Source organism: Abramis brama, assembly GCF_963993115.1.
Source record: "Abramis brama genome assembly, chromosome: 8".
Classification (NCBI taxonomy): Eukaryota; Metazoa; Chordata; class Actinopteri; order Cypriniformes; family Leuciscidae; genus Abramis; species Abramis brama.
In genome coordinates, this window is record NC_139970.1 from 17,084,490 (window position 1) to 17,106,074 (window position 21,585).

General features: G+C 35.9%; 1 protein-coding gene across 2 annotated transcripts; it reads left to right on the forward strand.

The window, feature by feature from the left end:
- Positions 1 to 166: 166 nt before the first annotated feature.
- slc37a1 (solute carrier family 37 member 1) lies at positions 167 to 17,739 on the forward strand. Of its 2 annotated transcripts, none has more exons than XM_084122577.1 (20): positions 167 to 253; positions 686 to 998; positions 3,096 to 3,177; positions 4,360 to 4,462; positions 4,560 to 4,638; positions 5,597 to 5,732; positions 6,265 to 6,341; positions 6,551 to 6,717; positions 6,830 to 6,882; positions 9,951 to 10,028; positions 10,118 to 10,246; positions 10,330 to 10,420; positions 11,212 to 11,274; positions 11,608 to 11,693; positions 11,818 to 11,866; positions 13,337 to 13,410; positions 13,527 to 13,605; positions 13,722 to 13,819; positions 16,836 to 16,900; positions 17,015 to 17,739. In XM_084122577.1, exons 2-20 carry the CDS (start codon positions 943 to 945, stop codon positions 17,028 to 17,030), a joined length of 1,581 nt encoding a protein of 526 aa, XP_083978703.1. In that variant the 5' UTR covers positions 167 to 253; positions 686 to 942; the 3' UTR covers positions 17,031 to 17,739. The 2 variants fall into 2 exon arrangements, with proteins under 2 accessions (XP_083978703.1, XP_083978704.1); XM_084122578.1 differs by having other exon boundaries at positions 185 to 253; positions 825 to 998.
- The last annotated feature ends 3,846 nt before the right edge of the window (positions 17,740 to 21,585 follow it).

Consider the following 21,585-nt stretch of genomic DNA (forward strand, 5'->3'; position numbering starts at 1 on the left):
TGGCTCATTCAAAGAAAAAAAATTGAATGAGTTTGATTTTAAAAAGTAAATAATTGAATTTAAATGTTTGACTTGGTACTGCATGGATAGAGTCTTTTATTTTGAAATATTTGAGTTCGGAAGTCTCGCGTTGTTTCGTGTTTCACGCTGCTCTTGTTGTCGTCATCGTCATCATCGCCCCACCGGACTGAATGAGGAAGTGAAAGAGACGGTCGCTAAAGACAACGCTGAACGGAGAGAGTCGGTTGATACGGTAAGACCTCCTGGGCTGTTTTAAATTAAATCAATTATATGTGCTTTTATATCTTTGACAAATGGTCTCTCGGCATGTTATCGATCACATCCTATTAATACGTGTTCTTCCAACGACCTATAGAGGATGCGAGAGATCACACAAAATGATATGTATGTAGTACATCTATTCAGAATGTTATTGAGTGTTTATGACCTGGTTTAGTTTTAGTTTAACCCAGTATCAGAGGGTTTTGCTGTCGGTCTCTGATCATAGACGCCGGTTCTGGTTGTACAGTAGCAACCACGTTACGACTCACGCGACGGCATTTCTGAGCTTTGACAGCTCAAACACTGACATTTCTTAAAGACGAGAGGGCTGATAATGTGCTGTAAATGAGCAGTAGAATAAACATGTTATTGTTTAACGATAGTTTGTTCATTTCTTTTTCAGGAAAACGGCTCCTTCCCTTTCAGTCTTTCATTCTTTCTTTCATTTTTTATTTTTTATTTTATTTTTTGGATATAAGACTACGGACGCGACTCTTCAATCTTCATAATGGGTTCTTGTGTCTTTCTGATCACATACCAAGGTCCTTCTGCTCAGAGATGGATCTTGTGACCATATGTCTTCAGGCATCCTGCCTAACATCTTTATGAGATTTACTAAGCAGCTGTATTACACTCATACACACACAAATACACACAAGCATGGCACCAGTCCCTCCTGGCATCCGCTTCCTGGCCTCCTTCAATAGAGACCAGTGGTGAGTTTATCTCTTTTATCAATATTTGTATGTGTATTTGGGATTGGTGATCAGCAAGCCCAGTTTTCCCACAGAGATATAATGTCTGTCATTATAATTCTACAGTTCCAGTCTTTGCATGTTTGATTATTACACATGAAACCTAAGTTGCGATAGTCTTTTCTTCCCTATTGTGACATTATTTATCGGAAATTGATTGGGATGGTTGTGGTTTGCAATTGATCGATCTCATGTGAGTGACAGGTTGTCTCGCCCTCACATCATTAGAGAAGAGAAGAGATGTCGCTGTTATTTTAAATAAAGATTACAAGGGTGCATGAGTTTAAAAAAAAAGTATGTCCGCGGATAAATCATTTCTAATAAATAAGAATAGTCAAATTTGATTTCATATTGACTTTAAATATTTTGGCAAATTTGACTGATTTCATCTGTCAGTAAAAGTATTTAAGTTCAACATGTTTTATCCATTCTGCACAAAAATGTGAGAAGAATCTGCAATTTTCTCTGGGCCTGCTAAGCAGACATTAGCTGAAATGTGCTGGAGAATACAATAGAGTAGAATAGAACTCTAATGTCTCTTGTATTTAATTGAATACAAGCTTCAATACTGCATTCTGTACCAAACTGAGACGTCAGTCTTTCTGTTGATCGTGGTAGCTGAATTACTTGTATGTACATGGATACACGCCTCTCTGTATTTGATCAAGCCTTATCTGTTTTCCATTGCATATCTGCGTCATCTACTCCATTTCAGGATTGATTGTGAAAAATCGGGTTTAGTGAGTTCTATAAAGGGGACACACAGGATAGATTAGGTGTGTTTACATTCCTGTCTACTGTTCTGTCAAAAAAAAGTATACAGACATTTCCAAAACTCCCTGCATGACACATCACATATGAATGTATTTTATATAAATAGTGCTATTTTTTCTCATTTTTCTCATGGTGGTTACTGTACGTTCTAAGGTAAAAAAAAAAGCTGATTTAGATAGATTGGTGTATTAAAGGGATAGCTCGCCCTCAAGCTGTTCCAAACCTGTTTGAGTTTCTTTCTTCTGCTGAACACAATAGAAGATATTTAGAAATGTTGGTAGTCAAACAGTTGAATTACCAACATTCTTCAGAATATCTTTTATTGTGTTCAGCAGAAGAAAGAAACTCAAACAGGTTTGGAACAACATGAGGGTGAGCAAATTATGACAATATTTACATTTTTGGGTGAACTATCCCTTTAACTTAACATCATTTATATATATATATATATATATATATATATATATATATATATATATATATATATATATATATATATATATATAATGTATATGTGTTGTAAATGTAAAGATATCCCCTAAAAACATGAACATTGTCAGTATTTTTTATAGTGAATTCTGGCAATCACAGCTGACATTTTTTTCATAATTTAGCAGGATATTTTTTACATTGTGTATCTAACCATTTTGTTGTACTGATATCACTGTCATATCCTAATGTGAGACCATCACACTACTCATTTGACTTCTGTGCTGTTATTTATAATATGCGGTTATTTGTTATATCATATAATTCTATTTGAATAGTGACAAAAAGAGAATTTTTTTGACGAATCGGTAGCACTCTATTTCGATAGTCACTTTGGACGTTCTACTGACTATAAAAAACTTTGCAACTAAATTTCAAGTCTTCTAAATCCACAGCGTGGATCCATTGGCGTGATGAAAAGATCAATTAAACAAAAATAAATAAACCAAAAAGCTGCTGTAAGTGTCTAAACCTGATCTAAGCAAGACTGTAAAATAGAAATGGAGTTGATAAAAGATTTGGTTGCTTTGCCCTTCTTAGTTTGACATTAAGCAATAGTAAGACGGTCTCCCTTTAACTTCTGATTTGTTTGCTAGTTAAACAGTTGTTTGCGTAACTGAACAGTGGGTGGGAATGTCATTAGCCACTCACACAATTTAATGCCAGCTGCATGCACTCAGTATTTGTATTTGTGTTTGTTTTGGATGCAGTCTATCTCAAATCTCATGAAATTAAATTTCACTGTAAAATGTCCCTATTTCCTTGTCCTTATTGACCTTTGCTGTGTTTACACAGGTACAGGGCCTTCACGTTTGCTCTCACTTTCCTGCTCTACACAAGCTTCCATCTCTCCAGGAAGCCCATCAGCATTGTCAAGGTAGCACGACCCCTGTCACATTGAACAAACCCTTTAAAAGAACACGTGCACAATCACTGACTCATCTACTTATACATATATAGACACACACACACACACACACATACATATATATATATATATATATATATATATATATATATATATATATATATATATATACATATATAGACACACACACACACACACACACACACACACATATATATATATATATATATATATATATATATATATACATATACATATATATATATATATATATATATATATATACATACATACATACATACATACATATATATATATATATATATATATATATATATATATATATATATATATATATATATATATATATATATATATATATATAAGCAGGGTTATTATCGTGAACTAAAACTATTAAAATATTTCTGTAATTTAAATCAATCTGAAATACAAAAATATAAATATTAGGTCAACAAATATTCAAGTAATGTTCAAGTATTAGTATCAACTAATCAACAGCAATAAACTGAAATAAGTGTAAGATCAAGCAATAAAATTATTAACTGGAAATAAATAAATAAATAAAATTATAAAACCCTTTTAAAAATAAAATAAAAAGCAAATGACATGAATAGTAATATAAAAAAGAAATATGAAAAATAATAAGACAAAAGCACATAACAAAATTACTAAAATTAACATGAAAATTAAAATGATTAATATTAAAGCTAATTCAAAATATGAATAAAACTATAATAAATACTAAAATAACACTGGCAAGAAGATAAAATCATGATTTTCTGTTAAGCTGCTTTGAAACAATGTGTATTTTAAAAAGCGGTATACAGATAAAACAAATCAAACTTATTTTTTTTATGTTTTATTAACGTTATTTATTTATTTATATATTTATTATAAATATTATATTCATTTTATATGTTATTAGTATTATTATTATTTTAAATAAACTGTAGTGTATAGATAGAACAGAACTGAAATAAGAACCAGAATTCAGTTGTTGTTGTTGTTTTTTTCATTTCTGGATAAACCGTACAGACAACATTATATTGCTCAGAGGTGGCATTTTCCAAATTTGTACTAGCTATTATCGGCACTCCTTGTGCTTACTGGAATCCAGAAGTGTGTGGCACTCAGCCATCTAACCATGTTGAACTGTATGTGTGTGTATAGAGTGAGCTGCATAAGAACTGCTCTCACATCATGGAGGTTCCTACAGCGAGCGGCCGGCAGGCTAGACTTCACACAGAACTAGACTGCAGCTGGAAACCATTCGGTAACATTAGATTAGATTAGATTCAAGCAATATCTGTTTCTATCACTTTCAGTCAGTGCATTAAATGTTTGGCATCTCTGTGTTTCAATCCCTATAGACAGAAACAACTATAAGCAGTTGCTCGGAGCAATGGATTATTCTTTCCTGTGTGCTTATGCCATAGGCATGTATCTCAGGTAAGAACATATACTAAAACACTCTAATATTTATGTATTTGCTTTAAAATGACTTAAAAGTGTGTGTGTGTGTGTGTTTTTTCGACTTTTATCGACACAAACACGCAATGCAAGATCGTAGCTGAAGTGAAGTAAAATAATGCTTTGCGGAAAATAAAGCAAAGATGGCGAATGAACGACAAGGAAGAACAAAAAAATGAACATACAGTACACAAGAGTATACTCTAATGACACTCAAAACTGTCCAAAATCAATGTTACTCAAGTATGGAGCTGAAACAATGCAACCTCTGCATCCGTTTTCAGGTCTTCAGGCTTAGATCTTTCCAGCGCTGAAAAGCTTTTCTAATATTAACATGGATCCTTAAGCTCTGGGCTGATCATATCCCTTCATTTTCCAGTGATATTCCTCTGAGCTTTTCTCTTTTGTAATGTCTCTCAGCCATCTCTCTTTCTACAGTCTTTCTTCAAATCTCCCTCTTGCTCTCTCTCTCTCCTCCCCCATCATGAGTGGACACGCCCCCTACTGCTGATTGGCTACAAGTGCGTTGTAGCGCTCGGCCCGATCCTCTTTCAACAGCGTTTCTTAAATCGCTTGCAGCACTTTTAAAGAAGAATTATAACGAAATAGTAATAAACAGCAATATTTATCAATGTATATTTTTACAAAAATATTTTAATACATAGAAATCCATTATTAAATCAAAGTTTTGAATGGATTTACTGAAGCAGTTTGAACTGACTCACCAGAATGAATTTACCAACTTGAACACCGTTTTTGCTTCTCAAGTTTAAATCTGAAGATGCTATTATTTAAAACACCCTAACGCTCTGAATTATTCTAATGTCTTTGGTCTTTGGTCTTATCTTGAGAAGTTGAACTCATCTAACAACAGTGATATGTTTATTGTTTGCTGCTAACATTCTGTCTGCAGTGACATTTAATACAATGTTTTCAGTGGAATCATTGGAGAGCGTTTGCCCATTCGCCTGTACCTGACTGTGGGCATGTTGACCAGTGGTCTTTTCACCTGTCTGTTTGGACTGGGATACATCTACGACATCCACAGCCTTGGCTTCTATATATTTGTTCAGGTTGGTGTCATACATGAAGTCTCTCATGCTCACCAAGACTGCATTTATTTGATCAAAAATACAGTAAAAACAGCATAATTGTGTAAATTTTAATATATTTTAAAATATAATGTATTCCTGTTATGCAAAGCTGAAATCATCATTACTCCAGTCTTCAGTGTCACATGATCCTTCAGAAATCATTCTAATATTCTGATTTGCTGCTTAAGAAACATTTCTGATTATTATCAATGTTGAAAACAAATACTTAATATATTTGTAGAACCGTGATACATTTTTTTCACGATTCTTTAATGAATAGAAAGTTTCAAACAGCATTTGTTTGAAATAGAAATTTTGTAACATAATAAATGTTTTTACTGTCACTTTTGATCAAATTATCTATAAATGAATTACCTTGCTGAATAAAAGTGTTCATTTCTTTGGAAAAACAAATCTGACCTCAGACTTTGAATGGTAGTGTATGTAAACAGCAATTTGTTCAGGTTTCGATCAATTCTCATTCTCACTTTTTTTTTTTTTTTTTCTGTAGGTGGCCAATGGATTGGTTCAGACCACTGGTTGGCCAAGTGTCGTGACTTGCATTGGCAACTGGTTTGGCAAGGGCAGGTATGAGGCATTACATTTTCCACTAACATTATAAACTCGATAAATCTGTCTAAACACGAGGATGCAGTGTTTTCATTTATCTCAGACGCTCAAGATGAGGGAATGCTTATCTTCTTTGCTGCTCTTTACACACTCCAAAATTGTAACAGATCTCTTATTACCACAAAATGAAATGTTATATAATGTGTTTTGTTTTGTTGTGGTATCAGGAGAGGCCTCATCATGGGTCTGTGGAACTCTCACACATCGGTGGGCAACATTCTGGGTTCTCTGATTGCCGGATATTATGTCTCCTCTAACTGGGGAATGTCCTTCATCGTCCCTGGAGTTATCATCGCTGTCATGGGGGTCGTCTGCTTCTTCTTTCTAATAGAGCGTAAGTGAATATGACCTCTGGCTTATTTATGTGTGTTTGGGAGCAAATTTGTCACAAAGAACTATTGGAGATGGTTGATGGGTTTTTGATGCGAACGCTTCTGTATCTCCAGACCCTAATGATCTGAAGGCCGCCAGTGCCCAGAGCTCGGCTCCAAGCAATCAGGTCAGTCCATTTATTTACTTTCATTTCCTGTCACATTGCTGTGAAGTTTGTGGTCAGTGCAATTAAATTATTATTTATTTTTAAATAAATACTCTCATTCAGGGATGTATTAAATTGTCCAAAAATGAAAGTTCAGACATCTATAATGTTTCAGAAATTCAAATAAATGCTGTTCTTTTGAACTTTCTATTCATCAGAGAATCCTGAAAAAAAAGAAAAAAAAATCACGTTTTCCACAAAAATATTGAGCACAACTGTTTTCAACATTGATAATAATAAGAAATGTTTCTTCAGCTCCAAATCAGCATATTAGATTGATTTCTGAAGGATCATGTGACACTGAAGACTGAAGAGTAATGATGATGAAAATTCAGCTTTGCCATCATAGGAATAAATTACATTTTAAAATATATTAAAATAGAAATTTTAAATATTTCAAAATATTCTTAGTTTTACTGTATTTTTGATCAAATAAAAGTAGCCTTATAAGAGACTTATTTCAAAAACATTCAATTTTACCCCAAACTTTTAAACAGTCGTTTACTTCAAGGCTTTGTTTACACAAATCCAATGTGGGTTTCAAATCCGGTCTCTCAGGAATGACAAGTCCACACTGTAATTTTACAGACGTGGGAATCTGTTTTTGTTTTATCAGCATCTCAATTTTCGCACGTTAAAAAATAAATACGACCTCATGATGTTTACTTTATTATTCAGTAAAACGATATGCTATTGCGAATATTATTGTTACTTGTTCATCATTGTGTCAGTGTTTTATTCGCTAACTTTAGCTAGCTTCCTTGCACGAAGAACAACATAGTAACAAAATGCGTTTGTCCGTTTAGGGCTCCTGTAGAAACATGTCGGCGCATTTCAATGTAAGGGGACCCGCAGTGTATGTAGATAGAAATGGCTCATAAGGTAATAAAAACGTAACAGTCGTAATTAAGTAAGGTCTTTATATGTCACTGAAAACATAGTTATGTATATATGTATAAATATTACACACTGCACCTTTCAAAATCATTCACTATCCTTGTCTTGTTTTAGAATAAATAAATCAAAATAATGTTCAGAGAAAGTTTTCAGAGAAGAGTTATACTCATTCTTTTCCACTGGCCAAATAGTATTTTTAATTGTTTTAAACAAATCAAAATTATGCAATTTTGCCTATAAGGTAAACATGTATTTTAGGATGTTTATATATTTTTAATGGAAACAGATCTGCCTTATTTATGCCGTGTAAAATACATCAGGCCCCTGGTGAGACTCATTCCAGAAAATCAGTGGATGTGATTTGTGGCTTGTAAATATCAGATTCCATATTTTTGTTGCGGTTCAGCTGACAAGAAATGAAACTTGATTTGAGTCAGATACACTCAAAAATCAGATTTTTGCTACTGACCTGAACAAAATAAGCCTAGCAGAGAGTCAAACAGACAATGCCTTGTAATCAACAATGTCATCTTCACATAAGTTAATGTATTTTCCCAGCAGTCTGAGGCAACGTTGGTTAGATAACATGACTCATTCACGCTCGAAAGCAGTCGCTATGACAACGGCCCTGTGATGCGCACACCTGCCAGTCTCAGTAGATCGTGAGTTGCTCTTCGAGCACGGAGAGTTCACATTTCTGAAACGCTTCATCAGATTAATTTAGATTCAAGAGGAGTGTGCCTAATCAGGAGTAACAGAGACATTAGGGATGGAGGAAAGGGGTGACAGCAAGAGGAAATGTAGATTGACGTCTCTTTCCTCATTTTGACTGTGGAGGAGGAATTAATCAAATTCAAGAGCAACTTCAAACACTTCGCAGCTTGCAGCCGCATAATTCTGGATTCTGTGTTATTGTCTACTACCCTAATGACTCTTGGTTTGTTTCTAAAGGATTCTTAAATATTCATAGCGATTAATTAATTACAATTTAGGAGGCAATACACTAGCATTTTGTCTTGCCCTCTAGAGTGTTCATAAACAATAGATAACACCGCAAGAAGGAAATTGGGTCAATAATACTAACAGCAGATGCACTGATTGGAAATATATGCAAATATTTAGCCTTTTTATATTTGTGTAAGGAAAGTAAATGTGTGTTTTTTTCATACTGTAACCTCATCTGTAATCATTAGTTCTTCACCACTTTTAATCAACTTTGTTATTTCAATTTTCTTCAGCCTGTGACAAATACATTTAAAAGTAGAAATATTAATTTTCTTCTATATATTAGGAGCTTGTCTATCAAAATGCCTAATAAAATGTATGAATATCTTAAGACTTATTACTATATATTTGGAATTAAATTTATATTTTCAGACCTATAACTGCATATATTCATGATTTACCTTTACATATTCAAAGTTGTATCTGTATATTTACATTTTAATTATTTTCATATATATTCACTTTTATATATTCTTCTATACTCTAACAGAACTTTATAGTTAAGCAAAAATCACACAAGTAACGAGTATCACACGATTCAAGTGCTGTTTTTGTCCCGAATAGCAAGAGTTTTAATATTTTTAGACACAATATTGACTATTTTTGCTCAATTTCGCCAACAAAAATATTACCTATAAAGCCAGCGTAGAACTGTTGTGCATCTCCAAACACAGCGTTGTTTTGTTTCTGAATTAATCCACGTCCATTGATAAATACAGAGAGCCATTTACTTCATTCTATGAATGAATTAGCCGTTTTAATGAATCAAATGAATGAATAACTTGCTCATTAAGACTTTACCTCCACCTACTGGCAGTTTCTTATTTAGAGTATCATTTCATTAAAAAAACTCCATTAAAGGGATAGCTCACCCCCAAATTAAAAATATTCTGTCATCATTTACTCTCCCTCATGTCGTTTCAAACCTGTATGACTTACTTTCTTCTGTGGAAAATAGTTTTTTTTTTTTTTTTGTGGACGGCAAAATTACGTCACTACCCATGTGTCTTTTGTTATTAATATATTGAATATATTCAGAATACACCTTTGTATAGTGTTCCCTTTGTTGTCTTTAGGTGTTGTTCTCTTTGTAAATGTGACACTGAACTCATATTATTTTTTCTCAGAAGCTTCATAAAAGCTGGAATGGTGTTAATGGACACAAAGACCTTTACTTGCAGTGCAAGCCAGGAGCTAAAGCACAGGTTGGTCCACGTCATTGTCTCTGTGTATTTTTCTGTGACGCTCCTTTAGACGTATTACTTTTTCACTGTCCGATCCTCCTGTTTGTCAGAGCTGGGACACGGAGCTTCTGCTGGGGCAGGAGAGCATTGGCGTGTGTGTTCCCGTGCAGCAGGTGGTGGTGGTGAAGAGCGAGGCCGAACCGTCACCCATCAGCTTCATGGGAGCTTTACGCATTCCTGTGAGTGTCGCCCATCCGTCTGTCCGTCATCAGTCAGCGTGTGTTACAGCGTCACTGACGTTTCTCCCGCTGTGTGTTTGCAGGGAGTGGTGGAGTTCTCTCTTTGTCTGCTGTTTGCCAAGTTGGTCAGTTATACGTTCCTCTTCTGGCTGCCCCTCTACATCACTAAAGCAGGTAACTCTCACTGATGACATCAGCGTTTATCAGTCATGTCATTCGTCTGTTCTGTTATATTTATTTCTGTGGTTCTCTTGATGTAGAGGTTTCTGTGTTTTGATGTGTTTTGTGTATTTTGCACGTTTTGGGATGGTGGTTTATATACTGCTGCAGTGATGACGTATTTTTGTAGGCCAACCCGCAAGTTAGCATCACCCTCGACAAAAACCTAATTGGACTTTTCCATTGGCCTTTGGGTTATTGCAGAATATAAGCTCTGTGACCAACAAAAGTTTTGTTCAACATGATAATCTTCACAAATTAACACAACTTTTATACATTTTGATGCCTAAATACAATCGGCAGCTGTAAAAAGCTAAACATAGGCTATAAACAAACTACATTTGAGTTTCCGACCACTCTTTCAGTCGTTATTTAAAAACACATTTTCCCTGAAAGTTCGAGTTAGAATGGTCAGCAAGAGAGCGATTATATACGCAACGAGTCTGTGAAAGTGGACTACTCAATAGATGAGTTTAGCTGTTCGGTGTGATGATGTATAATGTTCCCGAAAACCTCTGTGGTTCCATTTAGCCACTTGTTAATAACCGTAAAAGACCTTGTGTTAATTGCAGACCTTATTTCAGGCATTTTACCAAAAACCCATTCAAATAACCCATTGACTTCAGGATGATGGATTTGTAAGTGCTAAAATGCTAACTCGTTTCCATGTTTCGGCCTACTAAAATACATCATCCCTGCGTCGCTCTATATGGATCAGTGACTACAATGCACTTCCTGTTTTTCAGCTCACCTAGATGCCAAGAGAGCCGGAGACCTTTCAACTCTATTTGATGTGGGTGGCATTGTTGGTATGTAGAGTTTTTGTCTTTTTTTTTTATGTTTTAGTCATTTGAGTGGGCATTAGTAGCTGATATACACACATCTGTGAGCATTTATCTGTTGCTTTCTTATTAAAAAAACAAATTGGGATGTGTTTAATAACACCCACATCAGACCAAACAAGGCCGTCCTCATCTTGACTTGTTTGGGACACGTCCCACTTTGTATTTATTTCTTCATCACTCAAATATTTTAATGACGGCAAACAGTTCTGCCCACGGCTAACCGTGCAAATAAAGCAGCGCAGAGGAATGCTAAAACACATTCTGTATCTAAGTGTTTATGTGTTTGTGTGTGTGTAGGAGGGATCTTGGCTGGAGTGATCTCTGATAAGATGGGAAAGAGGGCCACCACTTGTGCTGTGATGCTTCTGCTGGCAGCGCCCACAGTATGTCATTCTGTTGATCAAATACAGCGGAGCTTGTGCATTTAAAGGCCCTTTGTTGCATCACATTTCTCTCACCATTGACAGTGCTTTGTGTCTCTGTTTTTTTGTTTTTTTATATATATAGCTCTACGGCTTCTCTATGATCAGTCAGTTTGGCTTGGGTCCCACTATTGGTAAGACATCAAATCCTTCAAAATTACATAAGAGTGTTTTTTAACCCTTCTTGCTTTGATTCAAATGAGAGAATGAATGAGATTAACAGATGATAGCTGATACCAGCTTTGCTATGTGTTATTATATTATTTGAAGTAGTAAATATTAAACATTTCGATAACTTTGTATATACACACTGACACTACCATTCAAAAGTTTTTTTAATGTTTTTGAAAGAAGTCTCTAATGCTCACAGAGGCTGCATTTATTTGATAAAAAAATACAATAAAAACTGTAATATTATGATATATTATTATGATGGATTGACAAATCCAACATGCAGATCTACTATTTAAGCTTCTTGTTCTGATACTAATTTTTAAACATTATCTTCTCAAGAGCTTTAAAGCTACAACCACCGAACTCAGGTCAGACCTTCAGACTGTTCTTACTTGAGATGCTAACCGATCCAACTTTGAGAATTCCCGTACTGGACTTCTGAACATTCCCAAATTCTCATAGACTTTCATACAATAACTCTCATTGAGTGTTTAAGCTGTCTAAAAGCTTAACAGCTATCCTAGGACAATATGCTCAAACAAGCTAGCCATGTGTTTAAAAATGATAGGTTCATGCTAGCAATGCTTTAAAACATGTTAGGATCATGTTAGCAAAATGTAAAACTGTTAAAACATGCTAAATCATGCCAGTTACGGAATTAAAAAAAAAATGCTAACAGTGAACTAAAACAAGTTAAAGACATGTTAAGGCAGGCTAACAAGATAAAGCTTGCTAGCAACATGATAAAACATGCTAGGAAGCTAATGATCAAACTTTCAGACAAGGCTTTGTCCCGATAAACTTTACTTTCTAGTTACAATTTAAAGTAACTGTTTTCTATTTGAATATATGTTAAAATGTAATTTATTCCTGTGATGCAAAGCTGAATTTTCAGCATCATTACTCCAGTCTTCAGTGTCACATGATCCTTCAAAAATCGAATATGCTGATCTTCTGCTCAGGAAACATTTCTGATTATTATGAATGTTGAAAACAGCCGTGTTGCTTAATAATTTGTGGAAAGCGTAATTTAGGGAAAAAAAAACCTGGATTCTTTGATGAATATAAACTTCAGAAAGAGCGGCATTTATTTGAAATGGTAAACTTTTATAACATAATAAATATCTTTACTGTCACTTGATCAGTTTTAATGCATCCTTGCTGTTAATTTCTTCAAAAAAGAACTGCCCTCAAACTTTTAATTTTGAATAGTAGTGTATGTAAATAAAATACAAAATAGTTTTATATATGACATTATGTAGTATGTATTAAGCCTTATGCCTCCAGGTTATGCACCAACCCTCTTGCCATCATTTCCTCATATCTTTTCAAAATGGAAAAAAGCCATTTGTTTTGCAGAGTGACCCTTTTTCTGGTGTGTCATTGCATGGTTTAGTGCTCTGATGTTTGTGTGTTATGTGAAATGGCAGGTATGCTGCTGGTGTGTGGTGGTTTAGTCAACGGGCCGTACTCTCTAATCACAACAGCTGTCTCTGCTGACTTGGTGAGTGTGTGTGTGTGTGTGTGTGTGTGGTTAGGAAATGCACTTGTATAATCTTGTGCTTATTCATGTGCCACATGCTGTTTCTCTCTGATGGATTATTTGATTTAATTTTGTAGGGCACACACAAGAGTCTGAAGGGCAATGCCAGGGCTCTCTCTACAGTTACAGCTATTATAGACGGCACTGGATCTGTCGGTAAGACCCTAATAACTATCATATCTCCAGCCACTCGGATTATATTCATGTTTCATTGTGAAGCGGTCTCACGTAGAGCAGAGAGAGGTCACTCTTGTGCCTTTCGTCTTCTGCAGGTGCTGCTGTGGGTCCTTTGCTGGCAGGGCTGTTGTCGGCACAAGGCTGGGATAAGGTCTTTTACATGCTCATGACCGCAGACTTTTTTGCACTTTTGGTGAGTCTAGATTTTTAAAACCTCTTTCGTTGTTGTTGTTGTTTTAAAGCCAACTTTTGATGAACCTATTGTTTATAGAGTCCATGTCTATCAAGCTCTTAAAGGAATTGAAAAACGGCTCAAAAGTAGTTTGTATGCCACATGTACATTTCAAGGAGCCACACAATGTGAGGAACAGGCCAAAATTTAAGTTGTTTTCCACAAGTTTTCTCATTTCTGTTCCCAAATCTACATATTCAAATGGTCAGTTTCTCACACAAAATTATTATATTGATTCAGAACACTTCGTGACAGTGGTTCTCAACCAGCGGAGTCGAAACCCACTAGGGGTTTTTAATCCAAGGCTCCTCTTTGTCCAAGACAATATTCAAAGGCCCTCTTATCTAAGCTGATATGTACATCTGGTGCTTCTGTTGTCATTAAAATAAGTAAACAAACTGAAAAATATAATGTCAGTTTAATTTTGTGCATCTTTATTTTTAGCTGTTTAATTAAGATTAAACTTTATTAGGCTCCTAGTTTTTTGATTGGCAGATGTGGTCACTATAAATTGTTGTATGGCAGCATGAACAGAATAAAATGATAAACTTTATTTATTCCTGTAAAGTTTTGCAGTGTACACTTGGCAGTTCATTTCACTCAGTCAATACTTGACACACAGTCCGATAACACAGTGTACATTTAACCCTCTGGTGCTGCTCATGTGGCAGGCAAAAATGACAAAAAAATGTTTTCAATGAAATGAATGTACCATATTTTAGTTTGATAATGTTTTTTATTTAATTGTATTTTTTAGGGAATTTTATCGTACTAACTTATATTTATGCAGTTATCATAATCCATTTATTTACTTTGAGTATAGACCTGAAAATTAAATTTCCAACTCTTTGAAGTCTTTTCTTCAAAGCATTCAAGATTTACAGTTTAAGCCCAGTCTCTTTTTAATGACGGCACTTTGCATATTATTGCTGAAGTGAAAAAAGTTTTAAAATGTGAACTTAAAAAAAGTTCTAGAATTTTACGTTTATGAAAAATGCACAAAAATACTATTTTAAATTTGTATATGAAAAATATATTTTCCAAAACTGAGAAAATCAAATCCATAAATCTTTACTAGCCAGAAATCATAAGTCTAAACTAAAGTTGTGTTCCAAATTTGAGGTTGAGATCTTATATGGGCTCTGTCCCAAACGTTTCCCATTCATCTCCAATGCGTTCGTTTTTGACTGCGAAGAGCACAAGTGTGACTCTTTTTTTCAGGACCATTTAACTTTTTCGAATCATGTCCATGACTTTTTTTTTTTTTTTTTTTTTTTTTTTCACACATAGAGCCAAAACCTTTATCAAGTTTCGTACCATTCTGATGAAATAAAAACATTTACAGGTTAAGACAAGTGATACATTAATCAAAGAATTCACATAGTTATGACATTCACAAAATAAAAAATAAAAATTTGTATGATTGTACCAAAATACCAGTCAAATTAGACTGTTCTTGATACCAATTTTGGTACCATAACAAAAACTTTTGTAACAATTTTTTTATTAAACTGTTTGAATATTAAATATAATTAGTTTTTAATGCTAAGAATGATCCTAATTAAATAATACATTAAAATATTAGTATGTAGCCAGAGGTGGACAGTAACAAAGTACATTTACTTGAGTACTGTACTTAAGTACACTTTGAGTATCTGTACTTTACTTGAGTATTATTTTTTCTGGAAACTTTTTACTTTAACTTCAATACATTTGAAAGACAAATATCGTACTTTTTACTCCACTACAATTATGTCAAGGTCCTTGAGTAGAAAGTAACATCAGTCAGGGCATGATTTTGGTTGCAGGGGTTGCATTTTGGTTGGAAATGAAAGTTGGGTTGACGTCAGAAACCTGCATCTGATTGACATCAGAACCCGACGTCAGATTGACGTTGGATATTGTTTGAAAATAAAAGTCGGGTTGACGTCAGAACCCGACTGATGTTGGTTTCTGACGTCAACCCGATTTTCATTTTCAACCACAATACAACGTCTGTTCAACGTTGGAGATAAACGTCAATCTGACATTGGATTCTGACATAAACCTGATTTTCATTTTCAACGTTGGGTTTGGTTTTCTAAATGCGACTTTTGTCACTTTTTTGGAGCACACTAGCTTATAACAGTACGGCTAACATATTCATACTAAAAGCCAAAAAACTTTAAATAGGGCAATATTTGAGGGAACAGCCATTTGGGTGTCCGAAACCATTGTGGACGTTATTGAGTGCACTTATTCAATCTCACATTCAATCCCACTACTGGAACTGTGTTCTTGAAATACATGTGATATTGATATGAGGGTAGGCAGGCGTAGATTCAGAGGCATACGGTACTTTAAGTATTACATACAACAATAATAAAACAGTGCACTGACATTTACTTTTTACTTTTGATACTTAAGTATTTTTAAAAACGAGTACTTCTGTACTTTTACTTAAGTAAGAATCGGTCTTTACAACTTTTACTTTTACTTGTACTTTCACTCAAGTAAGGAAGTTGTACCTCTGTATGTAGCCTTCAAATATTAAGTTAAATAAACATTACATTTAAAAATTTTTTTTAATAAAGTTAGTAATAACATGAAAATCAGCTAAATAAACTAAATGATTTGTGAGCATGCAGAGCTCACGCTGAACAAACTCTGGCGTATTGAGAAGATTCGGTCTCGCTTAAACGCCTCTGATTAGCACAACAAACATGTCTGTAATTGGCTACAGTGCTCAACGCTGCAAAAACACATAGCAAATAGAAACCTTTGATGCTCTTCACAGAGCGCTTACACAAATACAGACAGGAGCGTTTGAAAGCTGCGCCTATTAGCGGGTACCTGATTGGCCCAGTACTTGCAATCTAACTATGCTTTCGGTACTGTAGAAAGACTGGTATCATTATGCTTTTAATATTTTCATATCAGCTTGGTTCCGAAGCATCTGCACTTTTGACAACCCTAATTGTGTTTGTATGTTCTTCAGCTTTTGCTGAGACTCGTGATGAAGGAGCTTCGTTCTCACAGGAGCCGGCCAGGAGCCGCTGTCGAGTGAGTGCTGTTTCGAGCTTGTACTTTATTAAAGTTGCAAATCAATGATCTAAACAGTCAAAGGACTTCCTATCTTTGATTATAATAGTCTTTTTTCCCCTTTGTGTGTTTTAGAATGAAGGAACATTGAGTACTTTGCACTTATCTGAGCGAGAGAAACAGTGAAGGGCAGCACTGGATACAAATGTTCATCTCTCACCCGTTGTTATCTGACCACTTCCTACCCTGGACCAAAACTTGACTGAAACCCCAGTCCATGGACTATACAAAGAGACATTTTATACCCTTTATGGATATAAAAAATTAAATTAAAAAATCATTGATTTAGGGTGACAGCAAAGCAACTTTGAGGAAATATTTTCTTCCAGAATATGTTTCCCTCGAGATCATCATGGACATGCAGTCTGGACCTTGCAGCTCTAATTGCTTTTGTGCCCAAACAAATGAACATGATTCAATGTGAGATCAAGCCTAAATATCCCTCCAGTTAAATAATGCACAATTGCACAACCAAAAGTAGCCTCTCTTTGTTGCTAACAAGGGGATTTTTTAAATAAATGCAGTAAAATTTCTACTCCTAGACCCCGCCAGGCACAAAGTGCCTTCATTAAACACGCAGAACAAATGTCCCTGTAAACAGTTCATAAATCCGTTCTTGCATGAATTGAACACAGCGATTTAAGAATGGTTTAAGAAATTTTTACACCGAAATTTGTTCTGCTCATGTTTAATAAGCTAGGCCGATAGAGCGTATAGCTGATTATCAGTTTATGTATGTATATATATATGTATGCTAAATCTATAATATATTATTATTCTCATCTGCCTTTCTATGAACCAAAGCCAATCTTGTCAGTTTTTTTTATATATTTGAACTGTTCTACGAATCCCCTGATATGACATGGTGGTGGGAAAAAATATGGGATGGGAGGAGGAAAAATGCTTTTGTGTTCCCGAGAAGCTGCGTTTGCTGGCAAAATTTTGCCGTCCCTCAAGAAACGTTGCGTTACCTCGCAAAGAACTCGAAAGTTTTGCTAACGAACGCAAAGTTTCTCGGGGAATGCAAAACATATTAACATATAATTCTTTCTTCCCATCTCAAAAAAAATTTCATCGCCATGTCCCTTCAGAGGTTCTGTAGTTTTCTGTGTCTTACTGTGGTGACGTCAAAGGTTCTTATCCTGTGTTTGTATATAGGAGATCCACTAGGTGATACAGCCATATGACAAATTATTATTATTATTATTATTTTTTTAATATTTATTATTTTTTGGGGGGTATTAGAGCAGGGGTGTCCAATCCTGCTTCTGTCCTGCAGAGTTTAGCTCTGACTTGCCTCAACACACCTGACTGGAAGTTTCTAGTAACCCAAGGTAGAACTTGATTGTTTCAGGTGTGTTTAATTGGGGTTGGAGCTGAACTCTGACCAGGACCGAGTTTGGACACCCCTGTATTAGAGACTTTCACTGCTGGCCTGTGACTTAATGAATAACCACTATGTTTTGAGTTATTATGAAGGAAGATTAGGAATTAGGTTTTATCTGACCACTGGTTGCTATACATTCATATACAAACAAAATTCAAGCTGTTCTATATGAATAATGCAATATATATCAACATTTTCATTTGTTTTCTCTGTAGGATAAAGTGTTAGATTTTTAAAAGTGCTTCTGTTGCCAGGTTCAGAATGTTCACATCAAGATCAGTCTGTATGATATAAATCAGTGTGAGCGAACCAAAAGAGTCTCCTTGACTGTAATTGTATGTGCGCATTTAGGACCCGCACCTGCCTCTGCAGCTATAAATATTTAAAGTGTCTATTTGAATGTTCAGGTTACTGTGGGATTGTGTCGTTCTACAGAGCTAGAGGCACATGTAGATGTTTGCTGTAAAGCTGGACCTCTTACGTAATCATGCGTTTAGCACGTGTGCATTTGCCCTTATAGGACAACATACTCTAGGTGATTGAATGTATCTGTATAATTTATGGGTAGTACCTTGGTGTAATGAGATAAAATACATTGTGCCTTTTTTTGTATAGGGACATGTCTTTTGGAGTGTTCATTTTTAAGTTATTGTCACCTACTTTACAGAATCCTGTGGAGCAAATAGAGATTTGGGAATTATCTGTATTATGTTGCTGTGTGTACACATAGGACATTTTGAATAAAGCAGACACAAGGCATGAAGTCTTTCTTTTTTTGTGACGGTGCAAAAAAATACACTCACACTTTATGGATAAAAATGTTTGGGACACACCTCTTAATTCTTGAATTCAGGTGTTTCAATCAGACCCATTGCCACAGGTGTATAAAATCATGCACCGTCTGCGGCTGTGTCTGAAATCGCCCCCATACCCTTAAATTGGGCACTATTTAAGGGAACAGCCATTTGTAGTGGTGTCCGAGTGCACTCATTCAATCCCACAATGCACTGCAATAACAAGTGTACAACCGATGTACGCTCAACGGTTAGGGAATACCCATAATGCACTGTGAGAGTTGTGCCGAATGAATTCCCACATCTGACCAGAAGATTGCGTCCGCAGCGTAATCATCCATACATCCATTCATTTTACAAACCGCTGGTCCAATGTGGGTACAGCGTAATATCACACGGGTAGGCTATAAATTCCTTTTTGATTGAATATTAAATTGTTTAATTAAGATTTATATATGCTAGTTTCCATGACTGAGTTCAAGATGAATCTTTTCATCACTACTGGAGCTGCCAGTTTGCTAAGTTTCAAATGATTATTTAAAGCAAGCAAAAACCGCAAGCCTTCTGGTGCACTCAGTGTCTGAATTCACTCACTCGTTTTCATTCACTCCTTCAAGTGGACTATATTAGCGGAGTAATGTAGGAAATAGTGAATGAAGGTATAGGGGGTGAAGTGGAAGCATTTAGGAACGGTTCACCGAGTGCTGAGGAGCATGGTGCGTAAAAATCGCCTCTGCTGATTCCATCGCTGAAGAGTTCCAAACACTGGCATTAATATCAGCACAAAGACTGTGCGGCGGGAGCTTCATGGAATGGGTTTCCATGGCCGGGCAGCAGCATGCAAGCCTCATATCACCAAGTACAATGCTAAGCAGTCGGATGCAGTTGAGTAAAGTACGCCGCCACTGGACTCTGGAGCAGTCGAAACGTTTTCTGTGGAGTGATGAATCACCCTTCTGTATTTTGAAGTCTGATGGGCGAATTTGGGTTTGGCAGAAACCAGTTGAACGTGACCTGTCTGACTGCATTGTGCTGAAGGGGGTGGATTGGAATCCACTGCTGCTACAATGTACAGTGAGGAAAATAAGTATTTGAACACCGTGCTATTTTGCAAGTTCTCCCACTTAGAAATCATGGAGGGGTCTGAAATTGTCATCGTAGGTGCATGTCCACTGTGAGAGACATAATCTAAAAAAAAATAATCCAGAAATCACAATATATGATTTTTTAACTATTTATTTGTATGATACAGCTGCAAATAAATATTTGAACACCTGAGAAAATCAATGTTAATATTTGGTACAGGAGCCTTTGTTTGCAATTACAGAGGTCAAACGTTTCCTGTAGTTTTTCACCAGGTTTGCACACACTGCAGGAGAGATTTTGGCCCACTCCTCCACACAGATCTTCTCTAGATCAGTCAGGTTTCTGGGCTGTCGCTGAGAAACACGGAGTTTGAGCTCCCTCCAAAGATTCTCTATTGGGTTTAGGTCTGGAGACTGGCTAGGCCACGCCAGAACCTTGATATGCTTCTTACAGAGCCACTCCTTGGTTATCCTGGCTGTGTGCTTCGGGTCATTGTCATGTTGGAAGACCCAGCCTCGACCCATCTTCAATGCTCTAACTGAGGGAAGGAGGTTGTTCCCCAAAATCTCGCAATACATGGCCCCGGTCATCCTCTCCTTAATACAGTGCAGTCGCCCTGTCCCATGTGCAGAAAAACACCCCCAAAGCATGATGCTACCACCCCCATGCTTCACAGTAGGGATGGTGTTCTTGGGATGGTACTCATCATTCTTCTTCCTCCAAACACGTTTAGTGGAATTATGACCAAAAAGTTCTATTTTGGTTTCATCTGACCACATGACTTTGTGTGTTAGTCTTCTTGGTTACAGGTTAAGGAACCACTGGCATTATTGCAGATTGACTGACTTGTTCTGGACATGTTGGCACCCAGCAACCCAAATCTGCGACCTGGAAGATCACGACGTGCCTAACTTCAGGGTCCGAGTGTCAGCGGCATAATCTATGGAGATATGCTTCAGTCTATCTGTATATGTGTGGAAAATTACTATGTTTATCTGTTTCTTAGCCAATCAGAATCATTCAACCTGAAGCAAGTAGCTTAGACCTTGGAAATGGTATAACTGCTGTGATCTGTGTAACTGTAAGCGGGGCGGCCTACGAACTCCTGTGTGAGTCTTGAAGCTGACTTCTGCTGATGAAACTGCAAACTATCTTCAGTAAAACTTTTCTTCAATTTATTATAATTCTGACTCCGGGTCTTCTTTCAAACATCTGGTCCTTGGGTCCTAAACTGTTACCCTAAAAGTGCCTACTGTAAAATTTGGTGGAGGGGGAATAATGGTATGGGGCTTTTTTCAGGCTATGCCCCTTACTTCCAGTGAAGGGAAATCTTAATGCTTCAACACACCAAGACTTATTGGACAATGCAATGCTTCCAA